This window comes from Cricetulus griseus, assembly GCF_003668045.3.
Source record: "Cricetulus griseus strain 17A/GY chromosome 1 unlocalized genomic scaffold, alternate assembly CriGri-PICRH-1.0 chr1_1, whole genome shotgun sequence".
Classification (NCBI taxonomy): domain Eukaryota; kingdom Metazoa; phylum Chordata; class Mammalia; order Rodentia; family Cricetidae; genus Cricetulus; species Cricetulus griseus.
Genome location: NW_023276807.1, coordinates 22,024,995 through 22,045,190, shown reverse-complemented (window position 1 = coordinate 22,045,190; position 20,196 = coordinate 22,024,995). Strand labels below are relative to the sequence as shown.

The 20,196-nt window shown below is 40.3% G+C and overlaps 1 protein-coding gene across 1 annotated transcript in view; it reads left to right on the top strand.

Moving 5' to 3' along the window:
• The window catches only part of Col9a1 (collagen type IX alpha 1 chain), an 83,697-nt gene that overhangs the window by 55,625 nt on the left and 7,876 nt on the right, over positions 1 to 20,196 (top strand). The window contains exons 29-37 of the mRNA XM_027392772.2: positions 4,441 to 4,494; positions 5,089 to 5,160; positions 5,719 to 5,754; positions 6,411 to 6,455; positions 7,748 to 7,780; positions 11,297 to 11,443; positions 11,627 to 11,681; positions 13,353 to 13,541; positions 18,986 to 19,063. Coding sequence (XP_027248573.1) covers positions 4,441 to 4,494; positions 5,089 to 5,160; positions 5,719 to 5,754; positions 6,411 to 6,455; positions 7,748 to 7,780; positions 11,297 to 11,443; positions 11,627 to 11,681; positions 13,353 to 13,541; positions 18,986 to 19,063 — 709 coding nt within the window. The remainder of the gene's footprint in view (positions 1 to 4,440; positions 4,495 to 5,088; positions 5,161 to 5,718; positions 5,755 to 6,410; positions 6,456 to 7,747; positions 7,781 to 11,296; positions 11,444 to 11,626; positions 11,682 to 13,352; positions 13,542 to 18,985; positions 19,064 to 20,196) is intronic.

The following is a 20,196-nucleotide window of genomic DNA, read 5'->3' as shown; positions in this document are numbered from 1 at the left end:
CTGAGTGGCTCTTGATTCAGAGCAGGCAGATAGACCGGCCTCTGATGTGGTACTACATTTTAGTGGCTCCTAGCCAACCACCCTCCAGGCTTCTTTGAACTTGCCAGGTTTCTGGATGAGTGGGTTATGTTTGCTCTGCCCTCTTGGTTCCACTGGGGATAGCACCCTGCTGACTTACCTCCTTCAGAGCATCATATGTTTCCATTGTACTTTTCCTGGATACTCCTGCCCCATCCCAACACAACAGCCCTAAGCAGAGAGGTCTCCATATGGGGACCAGATGGTGCGCTGTTGAGAGTTCTAAGTTGCACCCCATTCTGCCCAGCCCTGGGCAATGGTGTGTGAAGCTGATATGTGTGGTGTTAAGCATTCTAACAGATTTTTATCTGCCTATGTATAAGGGAATATTTAAATACACTCAAGATAAATACAACTATATCATATCATAAAATTGAATCCGTTAAAACATTCTTGCAACAAACGGGAAGTTATTCCCTGAGGTAGAGCTCATGTGATTTTCCAATTTAATAGGAAAATGAATTGATAAAAGAAACAGCCTAGAGAAATCAGAATTGATCTTTTGGGCTAAACCAGCATCTTCCCTTTTTGCTGTTGCCAGAGCGAGGCATTTAGTATACAGAACAGGCTGAACATAATGATGTATAATTTCTCACTTCTAAAATTTAGCTAGCATGCACCAAAGATAGTATTTATTCTTGAGCTAGCTAGCATTGGGGCAATTTTGGAAACATGGGAAATATGAGAGCCATGACAAATTAAAGTGATGGAATGGAGTTAATTCTTTTGAAAAACAATTTTGGTAGCATTAAGTCACACTAGATTTCCAGATTTTTTTGTGATCTTTTATAAATGTCTAATAGTTCTTTTATAAGGGAAGAGTCATCAACTTGAATTATTTGGTGTCTGTCTCTCTCTGCAGTCTCATGCCATCACTACCACAGCATGGCTGTCAATGGGTACTTGTTTGCTGAATTCTGCTGGTATAAGGCATTTAGCCATTTTTAAATTTAAGATTTCAGTCTTAAGCTCCCCCCATTTTAAAAGTGTTTTCTTTCATTTTACATTCCTACCACAGTTCTCCCTCTTAATCCTCAGTCTTAAGCTTTTATTGGAAGTTGAAATAAAATTGGTAAAGACAAATACACAAACCCGATGCCTGGGTGTTCATTACACCAGAGGCACAGAATTCAAGTTAGAGACAAAGAGGGCTGAGGTACTATGGAACTAAGTGCTGGAAACTCTGGTGCAGCCCAGATCTAAAGTGTGTAGAGGAGTTGTTTGTGGTCACAGCAGGAACAGATGCTCCACATCTTCTCTATAGCCTCAGCTGCCTCTTAGGGATACATTGGCATGTGTGCATCTGAAGTTTTCCCTGTGGGTGTGGAAGCATGGGGACCCTGAGAGAAACAAAGAGCCCTTTAGTACTGTCTCACATGGTAACCAGCAGATCTCTGTCTTGATTCTGATTCCTTCTGGTTCTCTCTCGTTATAAATGGAGATGGTTATTGTCATGGGTTATATAAGTATCAGCCACTGGCCTTTCTGTACTGGTCTCCACTGCCCACACCCGAGAGTGTGGTGACCACACGCTGTTGGAGCACAAGGCTGTATCATTTAAGAGCCTTGCTTACTTAATGTTTGAATGTGTTTAGTCTACATTTTTAGAGTGGCTATTTATATCCCGACTACTCATCTTTTTCTTCTCACACAAAAAAATTCAGAATTTACACAAGTGTGTGTGTGTGTGTGTGTGTGTGTGTGTGTGTGTGTGTTGTACAGAAACCACAAAAATGACTATCAGAAACCTTGTCCTTAACACTTTGGTAGTTGTTTGGATACTATTATGAATTTCAGACTTTCCCAGTGAGGTGATGTCTATAGAGACAGCTACATTTGGAATAGCCTGGAGAGTGTGACCAGGGAGTGAAGAACAAAGAACCTATCTGTTTGTGCAGAAGCAGAAGAACACAGATCCACATGTCTCGAGACTTTCTCGTGGTCTTACATACACAAGTTCTCTTGGGTACATCCATCCAGTGTAGGATGTCAACAGTGGTACTCTGAGTCACCTGTGGGTACTTAACCACAGGCTTGCCAGTGGTTGGGAGGGATTTGGGGAACAAATGTTGAGAAGTTAGGAAAGATAGGAGAAAATAAGATTTCAGCAGGGAGAATCCTTGCTTTTGACTCATAAGATAGTTAATCCTCCCAAGAATAAACCAATATTTGGGCTTTGGAAGAGAACTTTACTAATCGTCCTTAATTTTGATACAATAGCATGGCTCTTCTGTTAGAAGTGAATTAGAAGTCAATGTGTGTGACTCTGTTGGAGACCAAGCTTTCTGCTTTCTTCTGATATCTATTTTTTTGCTCACCAGTGATGATTAGGTTTTTTGTTTTTGTTTGTTTTTTAATGTTTCTTTTTCCAAGACAGGGTTTCTCTGTATTGCTTTGGAGCCTGTCCTGGAACTCACTCTGTAGGCCAAGCTGACCTCGAACTCACAGAGATCCACCTGCCTCTACTTCCAGAGTGCTAGTATTAAAGGGCGTGCTCCACCAATGCCCAGCTAGTTTTAAAGACTAAAGCCAGGTTAAACCAATGACATTGAGGGTCTGCATCACAATGCAGTAAAGTACTATTTGAAAATGCCAGTGGTAAATGAATACTGAAGAGAAGCCTCTTTGACCTAGAAAGGTCTAGGCCAAATTAATTGGAGCAGAAGCTAATCTCTTTTGTTGCAATTTTTTTTCCTAAATTAAGCTTATTCGTTGGCTATGCCAGTGTGAGCTCAGGTGTAATGCAGTCCCCTGGAGCATGGGGGACTCACCAGAGCCTATGCTACCAACTCTCTTTCCTCCAGAATGCATCCTTAGTTAATAGTTCCCAGGAAAGGGTGGTCCCATGAGCCTTTCCTGAGGCAGGTGTCTGGAGAAAGGGCAGAAAATAATCTTTATAAATGGATAGGAAAAAACCCGTTACAGTGGTCACTTTTCATCTAGATTTACATCCTCCCAGCTTCCATCCTCATGGGCACTGCCGCAGGTTCCCAAGATGCTCATGGGCTTAAAGACCAATGTGTTATTCCAAATGCTTACACCTGACAGGTTAATAGAAAAAATATTGAAGCGTACTTAAGAGCATTGAGTTTCAATCACTTATAAATCATATGCAATGACTACAATGAAATTACAGCCTACAGCCAGAGGCTGTTGTAATGTGGCAACCTTTAGAGAAATCAAAAATTCAGAAGGTTTATGGATCTTGACATCTTGTTCAACCTAAAGATGAATGAATAACATATAGGACAGAATAAAATAATCTTACCAGAAGCATTTGGAAGTATTAAAGTATATTAAAATGTATTAAGCATATTAAAATGTATTAAAAGTATATTAAAAAGTTTTAAGCATATTAAACTGGAGCTGCTATATCATTTTAAAGGAAAACTAACTCAAATAATTCATTCCAGTTTTATGATCGATCTCAAAGGAAGTGTGGTTGACTATCTACTAGAGTTCCACCATGTTCCACTCAGCTCAACACAGCATTAGGCATACAACAGGCTTTAGTTAGATTGCGTGAAACTGTGTTGAATTCTTAAGAATAGAAGTAAAAGCCACACATCTTTTCTCAAAAGTTCCTTTTCTTTAAAATTTAAGGTTTCTAGTAGAATAGAAAAATTTTTTTTTAGAATAGAAATTTGAAGACTTAGATTTCAAATAAAAAGCCAGAAATTGGCTCACAAAATAGAATTAGCATCGCTGTTAGCAGAACTTCCTAGTGAGTCACACTTCACAAAGTCTGTAATCCTTGAAGACATATTTAGACCTAGAATGAGTGAAACAAGAAATCTTATCCCAGAAAGTTTATAAATGCCTACCATCTGTGTCTTCTTGAAGTCGCAGTAGTGATTTACAGGCAAGCAGCTCTGTCTTGTGTTTCCTTCTTATGCCTTTGTTGAGGTAAGCAATCCTTTGCCAGATGCTCCTTCAAAGCAGCCATAGACACCAGAGCTTACTGTGCAACACAGAGATGGCACCATGCCAGACGAGTGGGAGTGGAATACCCCAAGAACACGTCTAAGAGAGGGTATAACCTGTGTATATATGAATATCCATGATGTGAAATAGGATGTGACTTACGTGATGAACATTACTAATTGCCATCGCATGTACGGGGAGTGCATATTTGCAATGGCCTTCATGCATGGAACATCATGAGCAGGTTCCACGAACAGGGTCCACAGGGGACAGTTAGATCTTGATAGGATGGCCTGCACCTTCAGTTGAAGTGAAGAGGAAAGATTGTGGCAACTTATATATTTTAACAAAACCCTGTATGGGATTTTTTCATCTAATAATTAAGCGTTTGACTCTGGCCTGGACATCCAGCTGATGACAACATGTATGTTTTCACAGGGCAGTAGAGGGGAAGCAGGACCAGAAGGGTCCCCAGGCATACCAGGTAAACTGGTGAGTGACGTTTCCAATCTCTATGTGTTTGCTTCCTGCAAAGCAGATATGGTTTTTAAAACAGGAAAGGATAGAAAAACCAATTTGCAAAAGGTCATGTAATCAACTATGCATTTTTACAGTTATATGAATATGTAAAACTATAAATACGGAATTTCAAATTGTATCTATGGTATCCTCCAAGAGTATTTTAATCAGTGTGGTTTGAATGTGTTTGAAAACCCAGAGAGGCATGAAGTGCTACATTTGGCGGCTGCCCCTTGGAGTGGAAGAGAGCTGGGACTGAATGATGGCTTTTGCTCCTTGTGTAGCTCCTGTTTACACAGCAGGAGAAGCGACAGCATGCCGCCAGGACTTTGGCTGAAAGAGTTCATTCACTGTAGCTGAGTAGTGAAGAGGGAATTCAGAGGTGGGGTGGAAGGTGGGAGGCCACTGGCCCCTCTTCTGGGATTCAAGAGGGGACCAATGGAAGGGGCAGCACTAAACCAACCACACATTAATTTTAGACATAAGTTGATACCCCAGGGCCCTGTCTGGCTTGTCAACATTAAGCATTATAGGCACAGTGACTTGGAGATTTTGTTTGTTTTCCAGGGACCTCTTGGTAGCCCTGGCCTTCCTGGCTTGCCTGGGCCCCCTGGGCTTCCTGGAATGAAAGGAGATAGGGTAAGATATCCAGTACTCTGAACGCTTCCTTCCTTCCTTCCTTCCTTCCTTCCTTTCTTTCTTTCTTTCTTTCTTTCTTTTTTTCTTTCTTTCTTTCTTTCTTTCTTAAATCTGGGATGAATCCTTCTTTGTTGAGAAATCAGGTTTGCTTTGTACGGTGATGGCTTTCTCTAGTGATTATCATGAAGAAACACTGGGAAAGATGAGTGAAGTTACTGAGCGTTGGTGTTGCAAAGAAAGAAACAAAGCATAACAGTAACTTCCCAGAAGGAAGAAAAATAAAGGAGGAGGAGTCAAGGATCAGTTGTACTTATAGTTTGTATTTAGTTTATATTCCAATCAGTGGAAGTTCATTCACATGGATATGATCAGGGAATACGCCCCGGTTACCGGAGATTTTGGATAAGAACAGGTTTCTTCTGGTCCTCATTGAGTGGTGAGAAATGAGGACCTCTCACCCCTCACACCATCCATTGTCTCATTCGGGGATGTTGACTCATCTGAATTTAGGCACACAACTCCAAATACTGAAAAGGTTTTCAATCTTATTCATTTCAGGGCGTATTTGGCGAACCAGGTCCCAAGGGTGAACAGGTAAGCCGAGCGTGTGGTTAGTTGTATTGGATATATGCCACTTCACAAGGGCAGGGCTGGCTGGTTTGTGGGCATGATGGCACCATGACAGCTCACAGCTTTTCTCAGTGTACTGCCTAGTGAGTGAAAACTATAATGAAGGTTTGTGTGCAGCCAAAGGGTTTTCATATGCAGGAGCTAATGGTTGTTTCCCTTGCTGTGAGGTGCTCTTTCTTTGAAGAGTGTGGCCCTGTCTCTCTGGCTTGCTGAATTTTATTCAGATGACAGACTTTCAAAGTCACAAAATAACATTTTTAGTATTGTTCGATCAAGACCTCAGCAAATAAAATTTGTAAATAAAGTAGAGTCAGCCCCGTGCCTGGATTCCTATTTCTGCTGTAGGATGCCACTTTCAAGGATTATTTGAATTTTAAAATTGCTAGATGTCATTGTTAGTTTAATTAAATGAATTAAACTCAATCAGTAACTGGAACCTGGTCTCACCTCTGTCCTGTCTCATCTACTCTTGCTTTGGTTAGGATTAGCCTGCTGTCATGGAATTGACAGCTCTTTGGAGCATTTGGGGACTTATAAATGCTTGTCAGTGTTGACTGGTTAGAGATGACCCATGAATGGAGGACTGAAAAACATGTGACATTTTATTTTAATTTTTTTAGGGTGCCTCTGGTGAAGAAGGTGAAGCAGGGGCAAGGGGTGATCTTGTAAGATTTTTTTTTATTGGTTGATATAAAATTTTAAATTATTTGAAAAAGATGTGATTTTTCTTTCTGACCCTGTTCTGATTATCTTAAAGGCCAAGAGGATTTTCTCCTCTACTCTGACTAATGATTTCCAACACTGAAGGCAAGGCCTAGTGAAGCAAATTGATAAACTTAGCTTTAAACTTCTGCAGAATTCCCTTAGAGATGGTGAATTTTTCCATGGTCTCCACATTGAGACATTTAAGTTATTTATATTGTACCACAGAATGCATAGCAATAAAACCCAGCGGGGAAACAATGTCTTTTTAGGGTCAGGGAGCTGTGGCTCACAAATATGACTGAGAATATTCTATCTACCCTGAAAACATCTGAAGGAATGATCTCCATTTCCAGAGGGTGAGGCTGCCGAGTCTCCAGGGAAGGGACAAAGACAGAGCATGCTCTCTGTGTGCAGACCTGCTGGGTCTGCTATCTCATCATGATGGTCTGGGCAGGAATGATTAGACCTAACATAGAAATATGTGATTGAGTCTTCTGCAGTCAATAAGGTCTTCCCTGTGAAGTAGCCTCAGAGCCCTTCAAGAGCAGAGAAACGATCTGCTAATATTTATTCTGACTTGCAGAGTCTAGAAGAAATAGAAATAAGATGTCAGAACTGGGCAAAGTTTCTGGAATTTTGTTTTCAAAGAAAATTTCTGAGAATACTGCATTTTAGTTTCTGTTCATTTTATGTACCTAGGGGATGTTTTAAAATTTAAATCATTCTATCTTGTAGTGGAGGTATGCTTAACATTTGAACTGAGATCATCTAAAATTAATGATGGGAAGATCACCTAGGTTTTTTCCCCCCCAAAGCCTGAAAGCCTGGATTGCATTGTTTGATAGATTTTGGGGGAATGAGTTAAAAACCACAGAAATATAAAAATAAAATTTCAGTGGGTAGTTTTAAATGTCTATTGTGTTTGGTAAGAAAAGCTGTTTTATTTTATTATCTACACATTTTCATCCTTGGTGTGGAGCACTGTAGACCTGAGTGAACCTCACAGAGCTCTCATTGCAGCCGGTTAGTCAACAGATCACTTAGCCAAGGGCTGGGGCAGTTGCCTTGCTCACACAGAAGCACAGAGTTGGGTAGCCCACATTTTGAGTCAAACCTGTTTCCTACAATTCTGGGCTCCCTCTGCATATGGTTTTCTGTATGTTAGCAGTACAATAGCATTGGGAAAATGTTTTTTAGTAAACTATGTAAAGTGAATAAATTGTACTAATATAATTTTGTTTTGCTGATTTAGGGAGATATCGGATTACCTGGCCCAAAGGGATCTGTAAGTATGATGCAATTAAATGGTACAAATTAAAAACATTAATAAAGCTGTAGAAAATGTAATACCCTGCTTCATGAAATGATTGTGTAAAGTTAAATTTCTTGAAGGACATCAAGGAAGTAAATCTCTAAATCTACTCTGTAAATAATGGATTCAACCAGTAAGGAAAAAAAAACATTCTCAACTGAGTAAATGGATCTAGCTTTTGAATTTACCACTCTAAAGAAGGGTTTTGATATTATAAGTGGCTCAGTGAGTGTTACATTATAATCCTCTGACATCCTTCCCAAAGGGGCCCTTTCAAAGAGCTGGAACATGCTCTGCAGTGAGGAGAATAACTGAATTTCAGTGGCCGTTACCCTTCTGTGAAACATTTCAACAACTTTCTTAATCTCCCATGTATTCTAGTTGAGGCAACTGAGAAAGAAGCAGAGCACATAGCAAAACATAATAGAGAATCGTCAGAACCACAAAATGATTAGTTTCTTCAGTTGTGTTATTTTATAGAAACTAAACTTGTGAATTCAAAACCTGAGGCGCCTTGCTCATCTGCACACCAACACAAGCATGAATTTAGGATTTAGAGAGAAAAGGTGAAGCTCAGAGGGCAGTCTCAAAGGCCACTTCTATAGCTTCCAGTGATTTCCTAAATTCTCTTTATTTCTGGAATATTCCTTATTTCTGTCTTTATCCAACAAATTGTCGCCTCATCAGCTAATTTAACCTTACTAAAAAATTAAACCCACATATATCACTCTTTCATTCTGAATCCTAAAGAGAATAAAATCAGACTCCCAGCAAAGTAGACCGAACCAGTCTGGAAGAGTTCTTGGTTTACCCATTTTCGTCTCTTGGCTATCTGAAACTTCGTCCATTTTCAGTGCCTTTAAATATGGTGCCATTTAACACTTCCTAGTGTGAAGAGGCTTTCTCCTTCCTGCTACTTATGCCTCCCTATCCATCCTCTACCTTAGCTTCTCTAGGGGCACCCCGCCACCCACCCCAACCTGGTTTCAGTGCCCAAATGTAGGCTTGTCTGTAGGCTGCATGCATACCAGCATAAGGGTGCAATCACATTGTATTGACACCCATGCCTTTAAGTTTTAAGTCATGTTTATGCATAAGAACACTTGACTGGGTGATGGTGGTGTGTGTCCTTAGTCCCATCACATGGGAGGCAAAGGTAGATGGATCTCTGTGAGTTCAAGCCCAGCTTGGTCTATAGAGTGAGTTCTAGGACAGACAGCTGTTATACAGAGAAACCCTGTCTCAAAAAAAAAAAAAAAAAAAAAAAAACTTGAAAGGAATGTTTTAAAATTACAGCAAATATAAAGAGTAAACCCTGATGTGTTTGGTGAGAGAAATCTTATGTCATTATCTAGAAAAATTAAGTGATGTTCAAGGGAAAAAATTCAAACTTTAAAAGAAAAATTGATCATAGTGACCCAACACTTATTGCATTCTAATTTGGATATATTAGGAATTAACTGTTAATTCATCACTTCTCTTCTACCCACTTCTTATGCGACACTGCCCAAATTAAGCTGAAAAAAATTGAACTGTACTGACCCAGAATCAAGAAAAATATTTACTAACATAGGCGCTTTCACTGTCCACTCGGATGTGAGATCAGATGAAAACCAATGTCTACTCCGATGCACAGAATTTCTCAACTGAAGAACTCTTTCTGAGAGATCCAGGGTCTTTATGACATCCCGATCTTTATATCCGAGATTTTGTGCTTTGATCAATAGCAGTTTTTGCCACTGCCATCAAGGGAAGGTAACTCAATGCGGCCAGTTCGTGAGTGTGGCCAGTTCGTGAGTGTATTTTCTGGGTTCATTTTGGCACTTCTTTGCTTTGTTTTAGAAGTCGTTAGAGTTTTTCCACCTGGGCACCGGACACTTTCGCAGCCTTGTGCAGTGTTTCTTTAGCTCTCTTTGTTGATGTTGCTTTCCACGAAGTCTTTCAAGTTGTAATTTCCTTATAGATGCAATCTTGTCAAGCTGACTTAGATGAGTATCTTTTTTTTTCTTTCTAACATCATAAAGCAAGATTGAGAAAGCTTGCTGAACCTTGTTTAGATGTGTGTAGTGAAATTATTGCTTTGCTTCTTCCCTTGGGCTGAGTTTGAGAACTAGAAGCAGTTAGCTTTTCACAGATAGATACTGCACAGGAAAAAGTGGCAGGTGAAGTCATGCTCTGAGCATTCCTACCTTCAGGGTTAGTATTCCCTGATTTCTTCTTGTCCTTGTACCTTTTCATTCTTATTCTGAACAACAGAAGGTTGTGCTGCTTTGCTGCAACAAATTTTAGGCTCACAAAAGAGTGAATTGATGTAGTCTCCTTTTAACAGCAGTTATTAAACATGAAGATTTAAAAAGTGCTTTTAGTGGTCTGCTTTCAGGAAAAATAAAAGCACTTGATTTATCTTGTATGTGTGCCTTCATCCTGAGGAAGCAAGTGGTTTGTTGGTTAACTTCTTTAATATTTAGGTTTTAATTCTCTTATTATTTAAAACTGTCAAGTTGCCCCACCACTGCCATCTTTAAATGCTTCACTTTTAAGGTAGTATTTCGAATGTACTGGCTCAGTCTATGTTAGTATTTTGTAATTCCTGCTTATTACTAGTGTCTTCAAGTTCACAAAATACACCTTATAAAAGCCAAATAACTTACATTCTTGGATTGTTGCATTGTTATCCTCAAATAGCATATGTTGGAGGAAACCTTGTACTTGTAAGAAGTCTTTTTATTGCCAGAAAATGTTACCAATCCTTATTTAAAACCTAAATGACAGGCTGGGTAAAAGGACTTGCCATGCCAACTTCATGATCTCAGTTCAGATCTCCAAAAGTCATTTCAGAGCTGGTCACTGTAGTGTAAGTGTCTGTAACCCCAGCATGCCAGTGGGAAATGGGAGGCAGAAATTGGAGACTTTCCAGAAACTCACAGATAGATAACTTGGCTTATGAAGTAGCAAAAAAAAAAAAAAAAATCCTGTCTCAAACAAGGTGAAAATATGAGGACTAACTCCTAAAAATTGTCCTTTGACCTTTGTGTGTTCCCCTCCCCACAACACACACACATAGAAAACAAACAAAGCAAACAACCAACTTGCTTGGACTAGGCTGTAGCCTGGTGGTAGAACATGAATGAGCTCAGCATGGAGGCCCTGGATTCAGTCCTCAGCACCAAACCAGAATGAGAACTCATAGAACTACTGACTTGTTCTTAGGAAGTGGCATAAGGTGTGGCAAATGAGTTCTTAAATAGATCTTATCTCGGTGGAGATTGTGAAATAATTATTTTTGTGAGTTTATGTAAGTTGGAATTCTAAGTGGCTGGTGAGTGGTTGAATGGTATTCTGTGTTTGCAGTTGAGGTAACTTATAAACAGACACCACTGAGGGACTTAAATTGCAGAAAACCTAAAATTCCACCTAAATATTTATATTGATGCTAAGCAGAACATGCTGATGTCTAGGCCCAGTTTCATAGTGCACTGTTTGTTCTAGGTGGGTAACCCCGGAGAACCTGGCCTGAGGGGCCCTGAAGGAGTCAGAGGGCTTCCTGGAATGGAAGGACCAAGAGGACCACCTGGACCCCGGGGAGTGCAGGGAGAACAGGGTGCCACTGGGCTGCCTGGTATCCAGGGCCCTCCGGTGAGTGGTGGCTACACCCCATGTTTTCCTGTTGGTAGCTCCATCACTCTCACCCAAGCTTTTTGGCAGCAACTCTTCTCATCAGTTCCTGCCACCCAGTTCCTTATGATGTCTGTCCTAACAGTTTGAAAGTGTTCTCTTTATAGTGGCAAGCATAACCTGTGTTTTTCTTTCTCATCCCAGGGCAGAGCACCAACAGATCAGCACATCAAGCAGGTTTGCATGAGAGTTATGCAAGGTAAATAAATGACAGGGTTTAAACAGTTCTGCTTCATGTTCTTGTTTTTAGCTTCATAGTTGTGCAAGGGGAAGTAACCAGCTTTAAAGGTGGGAGATGTTGAGTAATGTTAATACCAGCTCTGTTTCACCTAAGGGTTGACACTTACCATCTTATAATAAAATATTTTATTTTATTATATAAAATAATATATTAATATTATTGTCTCCACTTCCTGTCCAAGCTCCATCTCTGTGTGTCTCACCTACCCTTTTCCAAAAGGGAGGTTAACTTACAAATGCATAGACATACATCATTTTTTTTCCATTGGCAACACAGATTCTTAGGCATCCCCCCCCTCCTGTATATCTGGCATGGTCCTAGGCTCTCTATAAATTATGTGAGAACAAGGTCACAGGGTTAGTGCCCCCAAATAGCATTAGGACATTATTTATACCCAAGTAGTACATATATTTAAAAAGTAACAACTAGCAGTTTTCCAAAAATAATGAAGCATTTCTTCAATTGTTAATTTTTATCTAAATTTATCTACAGCTATGGAAATAATTATTCATTTTAGAGTTTGCCTAGTTATAAAACCACACAGGAAATGAATATGTGCAAAAATACCCCCACACTGAGGAGACACTAATGTTGGCAGTCTACAGAAAACCTTTTTATTATGGTAGAACTGTGTCTAGAAGAAATGCCCATCTTTCATGTGCCAATAGACAGTCCACCCTGTCTAGCAGACTTGTAGAGTTTTCTAGAAGCAGGTGAGCATGAAATGAATGCTTCTTTATGTGGAAACCAATATAAATCTTTTCACCACACACATTTTAGTTTGGCTCCCATCTGAGCTTTAAGCACCACTAACATATCTGGAAAATTATAATTTCATGTTTATTAAATTAAGGAATTCAAAGTAATCATACTTAAATAAAATATAGGATAGAAATTTGTTTCCAATTCTTGTTCTTTTTCATACCCTAAAGCTTTAAAAACAATACTGCACTAGAATGCTTGCCGCAGAGCATTTTAATGGAGTGGATTTTCTGGCCTTCCACGGATTTAACAGCTGGTTCTGAATGTATGTAAGAAGCCCACAGAGGTATTAATTTTTAAGACAAACTGTGGCCACTTCCAAGGAAGGTTATTTTTAATGATTGTTATTTATTCAAAGCATGAAAATAAATTGGAGGGGAAGGATTTATTAGAAGCCATGAATTCTCATGATATTTCAGATTATAGAATTGCTTTGAACCAAAAGGCCTTTAGTTTGGATGCTTGACCTCAAAGAGTGTCTGAACCCTAATTTTGAGCAAGGCTTTGGTTTTTTAAAAGCTCCAAGACAACATTACCATCCATGATAAGAAACTCATTTTCTTCACTTGCTGGGGTTTCACCTAGTACCAGACAGGATTCAGGAGGCATTCTCCAGGTTCTGGGCCACTACCCATCTCAAAGCCCTGAAGTTTAATCCCCTCACCCCGAGCATCAAAACAGCTGGACCAGATGGACAGATCCAGGGCACCAATGATGCTTCCTGACTAGAAGCCTGTGGGAAAACACACAACTTTGTTTCTTTCTTGGTGTCACATATAGATAAAAGCCACCGGAAATGGCATTCTCTTCATTTTAGCCACTTCCATTTTTGTTACTTGGGTTTTTGTTTGTTTGTTTCTCTTTCAGAGCATTTTGCTGAAATGGCTGCTAGCCTCAAGAGACCAGATGTAGGAGCCTCTGGTCTTCCTGGGAGGCCTGGCCCTCCTGGACCTCCAGGCCCCCCTGGAGAGCATGGTTTCCCCGGTCAGATGGGACTTCGTGGCCTCCCAGGCATTAAGGGTCCTCCTGGTGCTCTTGGCTTAAGAGGACCTAAAGGTATTTCTTTTTAAGTTTTATTTTATTTTTAATTATGTGTATGTGTCTGTGCATATGGGGGCTCCCATAGAAGCCAGAGAGGGAATCAGACCCCCTGGAGCTAGAGCTGCAGGTAAGTTTGTGAGGTGTCCAATGTGGGTGATGGGAAGTAAACTCAAGTCTTTCCCAAGAGCAGTATCCTCTTAACCACAGAACCATCTCTGTATCCCCAAGGTAAGCTATTTTGCTCAGGTGCAAGGTAACACTTGCTGCCTATTTTCCTTAGATGTGTGATCTGCACCCAAGCTCACACACTCACAGAAAATTTCTAGACTCTAAAGTCACTGTAGGGCTTTTCATAATGTGGCATCTTTTCTAAGGATGTTGGTATCTGTTAAACTAGCAAAGGCACATTGTGTCACGGATTAGCACTGTCCTCCAGCGCTTTCAAAAGTTAGCTTCTTACTTCTACTTTTGATGAACTTTCAGCCTGAGGGTGCGATCTAACTTGATTCCTTCCTTAATTTGAAGCAAGCCAAGTGCTTGTATCCAGGAAATGTTGCAAAAGCAAAACATAACACAGGTTTGTGAGAGAGTAAGACATTTTGCAGAGCTTACAGAAGGACAGGGTGCCTCAGACAGCTTTTGCTAGTTGAGGTGAGTATGTCAGCCGAAGTTTGTGCACCCCAGATAATTTATGGAGAATTGAGTAAAGTGAGGAGTTTCTGTGTTGTGACAGTTACTGACATCTCTCCAAGGGACTTCAGAAGGATATGACATAAAAAACAAGAGGATCCCACCATTATTTTAAACACTGTGGTGCTCCAATTAGGGACAAATATTACTGTTGAATGGTCAGAGGAAAAGCCAGCTGCCTCTTTGGATCTATAAATGAGTTGTTGATGTGGTTGGCTAACTACCCCTTCAGTTGGAACAATTCATTTAATTACTTTCTTTGGCATGTGCGGAGCTGCATGTTAAAAAATGGTCTCTAATTGGGACTCTTGTAAGTCTGGAGAGATGAGGAAGAGGGAAGGGGCATCCATCTTACAGAGCACTGTGGTTTTCTCAGGACATGGCATGTGCGTATTCATCTTTGTCCTTTTTAGCTACTATCTCAGGACTCTGTGCCGATGATATTATGGGTAGTCCCATCCACTCTGAAGACCGTGTCAGAAAATCCACTGGCTTGGGCAGGTTATTGAGTTGTTTGGGCCTGTTGTAACCCTGCCACAGGCATTGATGCAGTCTTCCCCTCACGTCAAGAACAGTGGTGTGAAAGGCTCCTGAGACCCTATGGTCTCCAGTCCTCTGTCCCACCCCAGACACACCGAGTCAGAAACTGTGGGTGCAGCCTAGTACTTGGGCTCAAGAGATTCTTAGCAGAGCTGAATTGGTCAAACATTGGTGTGTCACCCAAGTTCCTTAGATGGTCTAAGGAAATTAATCACATAAACACACAAATCACATGCCTGGTTTGACAAACAAGTGATTGGTTCAGATGTTGACTTTGTGCTAGTAATGAAACTCTCTTCCAGGCAGCCTGTGAGGCCACCTCCTCCAGCCTTGGCAGCACAAGGAATCACCCTAGGAATTCTATAAACAATCCAGGCGTGGGCTCTCCCCTTGCAGAGTTTAACAATCAGTTGGTCTGGGCTTTGGGAGTTTACAATATCCCCGAGGTGGTTTTAACGTGTAGCCCGGTATGTTGGAGTGGTTGGCGGCACCGGACTGTGACTGTGTTGAACAGGTCTGGGAAAGGAAGAAAAGTGTGTTTCTGTATTTGAAACCCAAGAGAGACCTCTAGCACGAGGCTCATTTGTCATTGCCCACTGGACGGCAGAGGAGTCTTCCTTCTTCAGTATCCAAAATATAGTCTATCATCCATCCAGATACAGTCCTTCATCCACAGCCCTCCATTCCTTCCTTACTTGATTCCTTTACATTAGCGTTTTCATAAGGATTTACTTCTGAAATCTGGGGTGGAGGCAGGCAGGGAAATTGGATTTTCTTTATTAATCAACACTACAAACAATTAAGAAATAGACAGTTCTCAGTAACTGACCTTGGCTTTATCTCACCACATACAGAAGAGTAATATTTCATAAAAATATTTATTCTACTATTCAGAAGCTTGCAGCTTAAAATTTCCCCCGAGGAAATACATTCCACTATGCTGAAATGTAAATTTCGAGTCATTAGAGATGCAATTCAATATGGATGTCCCTTTCCCCCACTTTTACCTAACAAAAGGAGATGACACTAGGCTCACTCTATCATATAGCCACTTTTGAGTCTTTTCTCAGAGAAATAAGAAGCTACACTTTTTACTAAGGCTTTTGATAGTCCAGGCTATGTCTTAGCCGTAGTTAGTTTTAGTTTCTTCTTAGTTTTTCTTCTTGACAGTGGAACATTTGAGTAAGAGCTTGTCTTCCTTCCCAAGTGGCCCCTCCCTCACCAATGCAAAGTGACATCCTAGTCCACATGAGTCATTCTCCCTGATACCATAACATGTATAATTACACACATGCAGGACTAGTATTCATGCAGCCTGCACCCCCTGTATGTATGGTGGAGCAGAGCTCATGAGAGCGACAACAAACTGGCCTTCTGCTCGCTTTACTTTCAGGCCGCAAATCTTATTTTTAAATTTCACAGTTAGGATTAATTTTAAACTCCTTTGAATAAGGCTGTGCATTTTTAGATATTTTAGTGTGAGTCAAACAGATGTGACAGTATGGAAGTGAAGGTGTGAGAAAATACATGTTACAACTGTGACTCACACCTTTCCTGTATTAATTTGCTCTTGAGGGTGTGTGTGGGGGGAAGCAGAACATCAGTTCTAGCTTTGAATAATAAAAGAGAAATGAACAACATCCAGAGAGCCACGAGAACGCCCAGCTTCCTGCCTTTCTTCTCAGCCTGGCTTTCACGTCATACCCAACCTAAGGCTTTTTCATCTGCATACATATTTGGATATTTTATTTACACGTGAGAACATTTTGCAGTGGTATTCTGCAGAGGTCCCAGGTTCCTTCAAGCAACTGTCTCATAAATGTCTTGTACATATTTGGTTGCCATCCACAGATTACCAACTAACTCTGGGTCAGAAGTGAGAGACACGTGTGATAGCACACTTTAATTTTTAAAATAAGTTTATTTTTGATGATACCACGCTTACATTGCTCAAAAAACTTAAATGTGAGAGAGGTATTTAGTAAAGAATTTCTCCCACAAGTTTCCCATATACTTAGGTCCTTTGTCATTCTTATGATAAAGAAACCCATTGGCTTCCTTCAGATCCCTACGAGCAATGCTATAGACATCTGGGACACTTGCTTTCTCTACCCCTTATGAACAGAGACACCTTGTCCTTTAGTAAGCAATCCGGACCTCATTTGATTTTCATTTAACAGTATGTCCAGGAGACTGTTCCAAAGAGAGTCCTGTGGTTTCCCCCAGCTGTGTAGCTGTCTATTCTGCGGCAGTAACTCAGTGTTTACCTTTGATGATCCTTTTGACTGTTTCTAGTCTTCTCTTGCTGTAGCCAGGCAGTGCACATATTTCATCTTGATGTAAAATAGCAACACAGACTCCATTTATACTTCTGATTCCATCTCCATACCAAAATTATTTTACTGTTTTGAGAGTAAATTTCTGGGAGTTCCTGGGCAACATGGAGCTTCCACTTACAATTTGATTATTATTGCCATACCCACTCCAAATAAGGTTATACCAGTTTGTACTTTCCTCAGCAATATATAGTTCTGTATTTTTCTATAACCTTGATATGTTTCATCTATACAAGGAACTTTTGCTAATTTTATAGGTTAAGCACCTTTGTTACTTTTTAATTTTGTGTTTATTTATGAAAGCAAATCCAGGAGTGCTCTCATCTATGTAATCATTTTTGTTTCCTTTTCATGACTGCCTAATCATGTAGTTTGCTCATTCTTTTAAAACCTGTTTTTATTGTTTGTGTATGTATATGTACTTGATTATATACATGTGCACCATGTGTGTGCTCTCTCTATGCCTGTGGGGGCCGTAGGGGGTGCTGGAGCTCCTGGAAGTGGAGATACAGGTGAGGTACCTGATGTGGTTCTAAGAACTGAACCTGAGTCCTCTGCAAGAACACAAGGTGCTCTTATCCACTGAGCCATGTCCCCGGCCCCTTGTTTTTCTATGGTTTTTAGACATTTGATCCATTTGTAATTTGTTCTATTGTGTGATAGAGATTTAGCTGTAACCCCTTTTCCTAGTGGACTACTCACTTTTTCTAAACATTTGAGGACTTGCTAATGTTCTCTACTTAATTAAGATGCCACCTTTGGGGCTGGAGAGATGGCTCAGAAGTCAAAAGCACTTGCTGTTCTTGCAGAGGACCAAAGCTCAGTTCTAGGCATCCACATCAGGATGTTCACATGAAATCTGTAACCCCGGTTCTAGGGGACTCTGCCTTCTGGTGTTTGCAGGACACACACACACACACACACACACACACACAAAATGATAAAAGAAATTTTAAGATAAAAGATGCCATGTTTGTTATAAACCAGTGTCTCATGTACTGCACCATTATAATTAGTATAGTAACTGGTGGGATTAAGTCCCTCATGCTATTTTCCTTGAATGAGGTTTATGGCTATTTCAGCTTATGTGGTTTTAAAAATATAAACCAGAATTGTCTACTCTGGTTTAAGTGTGCTTTAAAAACTGGGATTGTAATCAATAATCAGCTTAGGGAGAAATGATAACTATTTATTGGGCTGTCATTCTACTCCAGAACATTTTTTTCAAGCCTTTTCGTATCCATTAGAAATGCTCTATTTCTTTCATGTTTTACTTGAACATTTTCATTAAGCCAGTGTCTAGTTGTTTAGTATTTTAATTGCTACTATAAATAGTACTTCTTTGCCATTTCTCATAACTGGTGGCTCTTGGTATATGTGAAAACAATTGATTTTTGTCCATTAATTTTGTATCCCGCTAGATTACTGAGTTCATTTATTGTTTGTAATAGTCTTTGAATTGATTCTCATCTTTAAAATACATGTTCTTATTACCCCAAATCAGAAATGGTTTTAATTCCTCAAACTAAATGATGCACAATAGTGGGAATAGAATACTCTTGCTCTTCCTGGGGCAGGGCCGCTGTCAAGGGTTATGCTTCCAGGTTGAGAAAGATTTGATCCTATCAAGGAGGGATCCATTGACTGTTATCTTATCATATGTTTTACTAAAGATGCAATCCAGTTTTGTAAAATGTCATTTTATAGATCAATCATTTGTATTTTGTTTTGTTTTTTCTTCTTGGGTCTGTTGATACAATTTTGGCCTTGCTGCATGTCTATTATGATAGCAAAGTCATGACTTTTGCTTTATGAGTTTGTGTCTTTCTTAAAGTTTAAAATACAGAAATTTATTGATGCATAGAAGCATAACATTTCTTTAATGAAATGCAGGTGACTTGGGAGAAAAAGGAGAACGTGGCCCTCCAGGAAGAGGTCCCAAGGGTTTGCCTGGAGCCATAGGTCTCCCAGGTAAGTGAGCTCTGCAGTAGAGTAAAGGGGGAAGAAGCCAGGGTGGGGGGTGAGATGGGAGGTGGGTGGTGGGAGGGTGGGAGGGTGGGAGGGTGGGAGAGAAAGTATAGAACACGAGCCAAGCAGTGTTTTAAAGGAAGTACTGACCAGTCACTTAAACTTATCAAGTGAGCATGGTGGTGGGCACATAGTTTCCACCCTAGCTTTAATGAAGAATTAAACAATTTGGAAACCAAGCCTGCATTCCCTTTGAGCAGACACATGTCAAGGCTTGAACTATTAATTTCTTAAAGATGTGCTTTTAAGGAAAATAGTAGAAAGGTCCATTCATACTCCATTTGTTATAAAAATTGCACTGAGTGAAATTGTATCCATGTCTAGCCCAGGTGATCATTCCTTGTTGTTTTATTCTAATTATTAATCATCATTATTAGTCAATGGTGCTGGGATCAAGCTCAGGGCCTGACACACACTAGGCAAGTGTTCTACCATCAAGTTACAGCCTGACATTTTGCAAAATCTGGAGTAGTTGTAAAAGGAATCCAAGTTCTCAGTTATTCACATGGTACAAGGAGTAACTGAAATTTCATTTTAAAAGCTCTCCTTTCAAACACCCAGACCCTCCAAATATCCACTCTGCCCAAAACAAACTTGTCTCATAGTTGCCAAGAGCTCCACATTGGAGCAGGTCACAGCTGTGTGGGCCAAAGTGACAGAGCCATGTCTGTGAGGAGCAGGGCCCTTTCCCGGAGCATTCTGTGTTCTCTTTATACACGGACTGCTCTGGTGCTGGGGTCTGGCCTGAAATGTACTCATCCACTGGGGAGACGACTTGTAAACCCAACCACTGAAGCAACAGTGTGGACCCAAAGGCTGTGTCAGTGGGTAGGATGTGCAAGCTGCCCGCTCCTGGTGGCTAAAGCATTGCTGGGGGAGGTTTGGGGAATCTAGTTGATTGTAACAGGCAGAGTTAAGGACAGAGAGGCAGTAGGGAGAGAAAAGAAAACAAGGAGTTGCTTGTTTCAATCATGGATTTGGAAAATTTAGTTTAGGGAAGTTTAAGAGAAGAAATTACCATTTTATAATTCTGCCAGGGGTTACATATTTAATCACGGCTATAATTATATAATTAT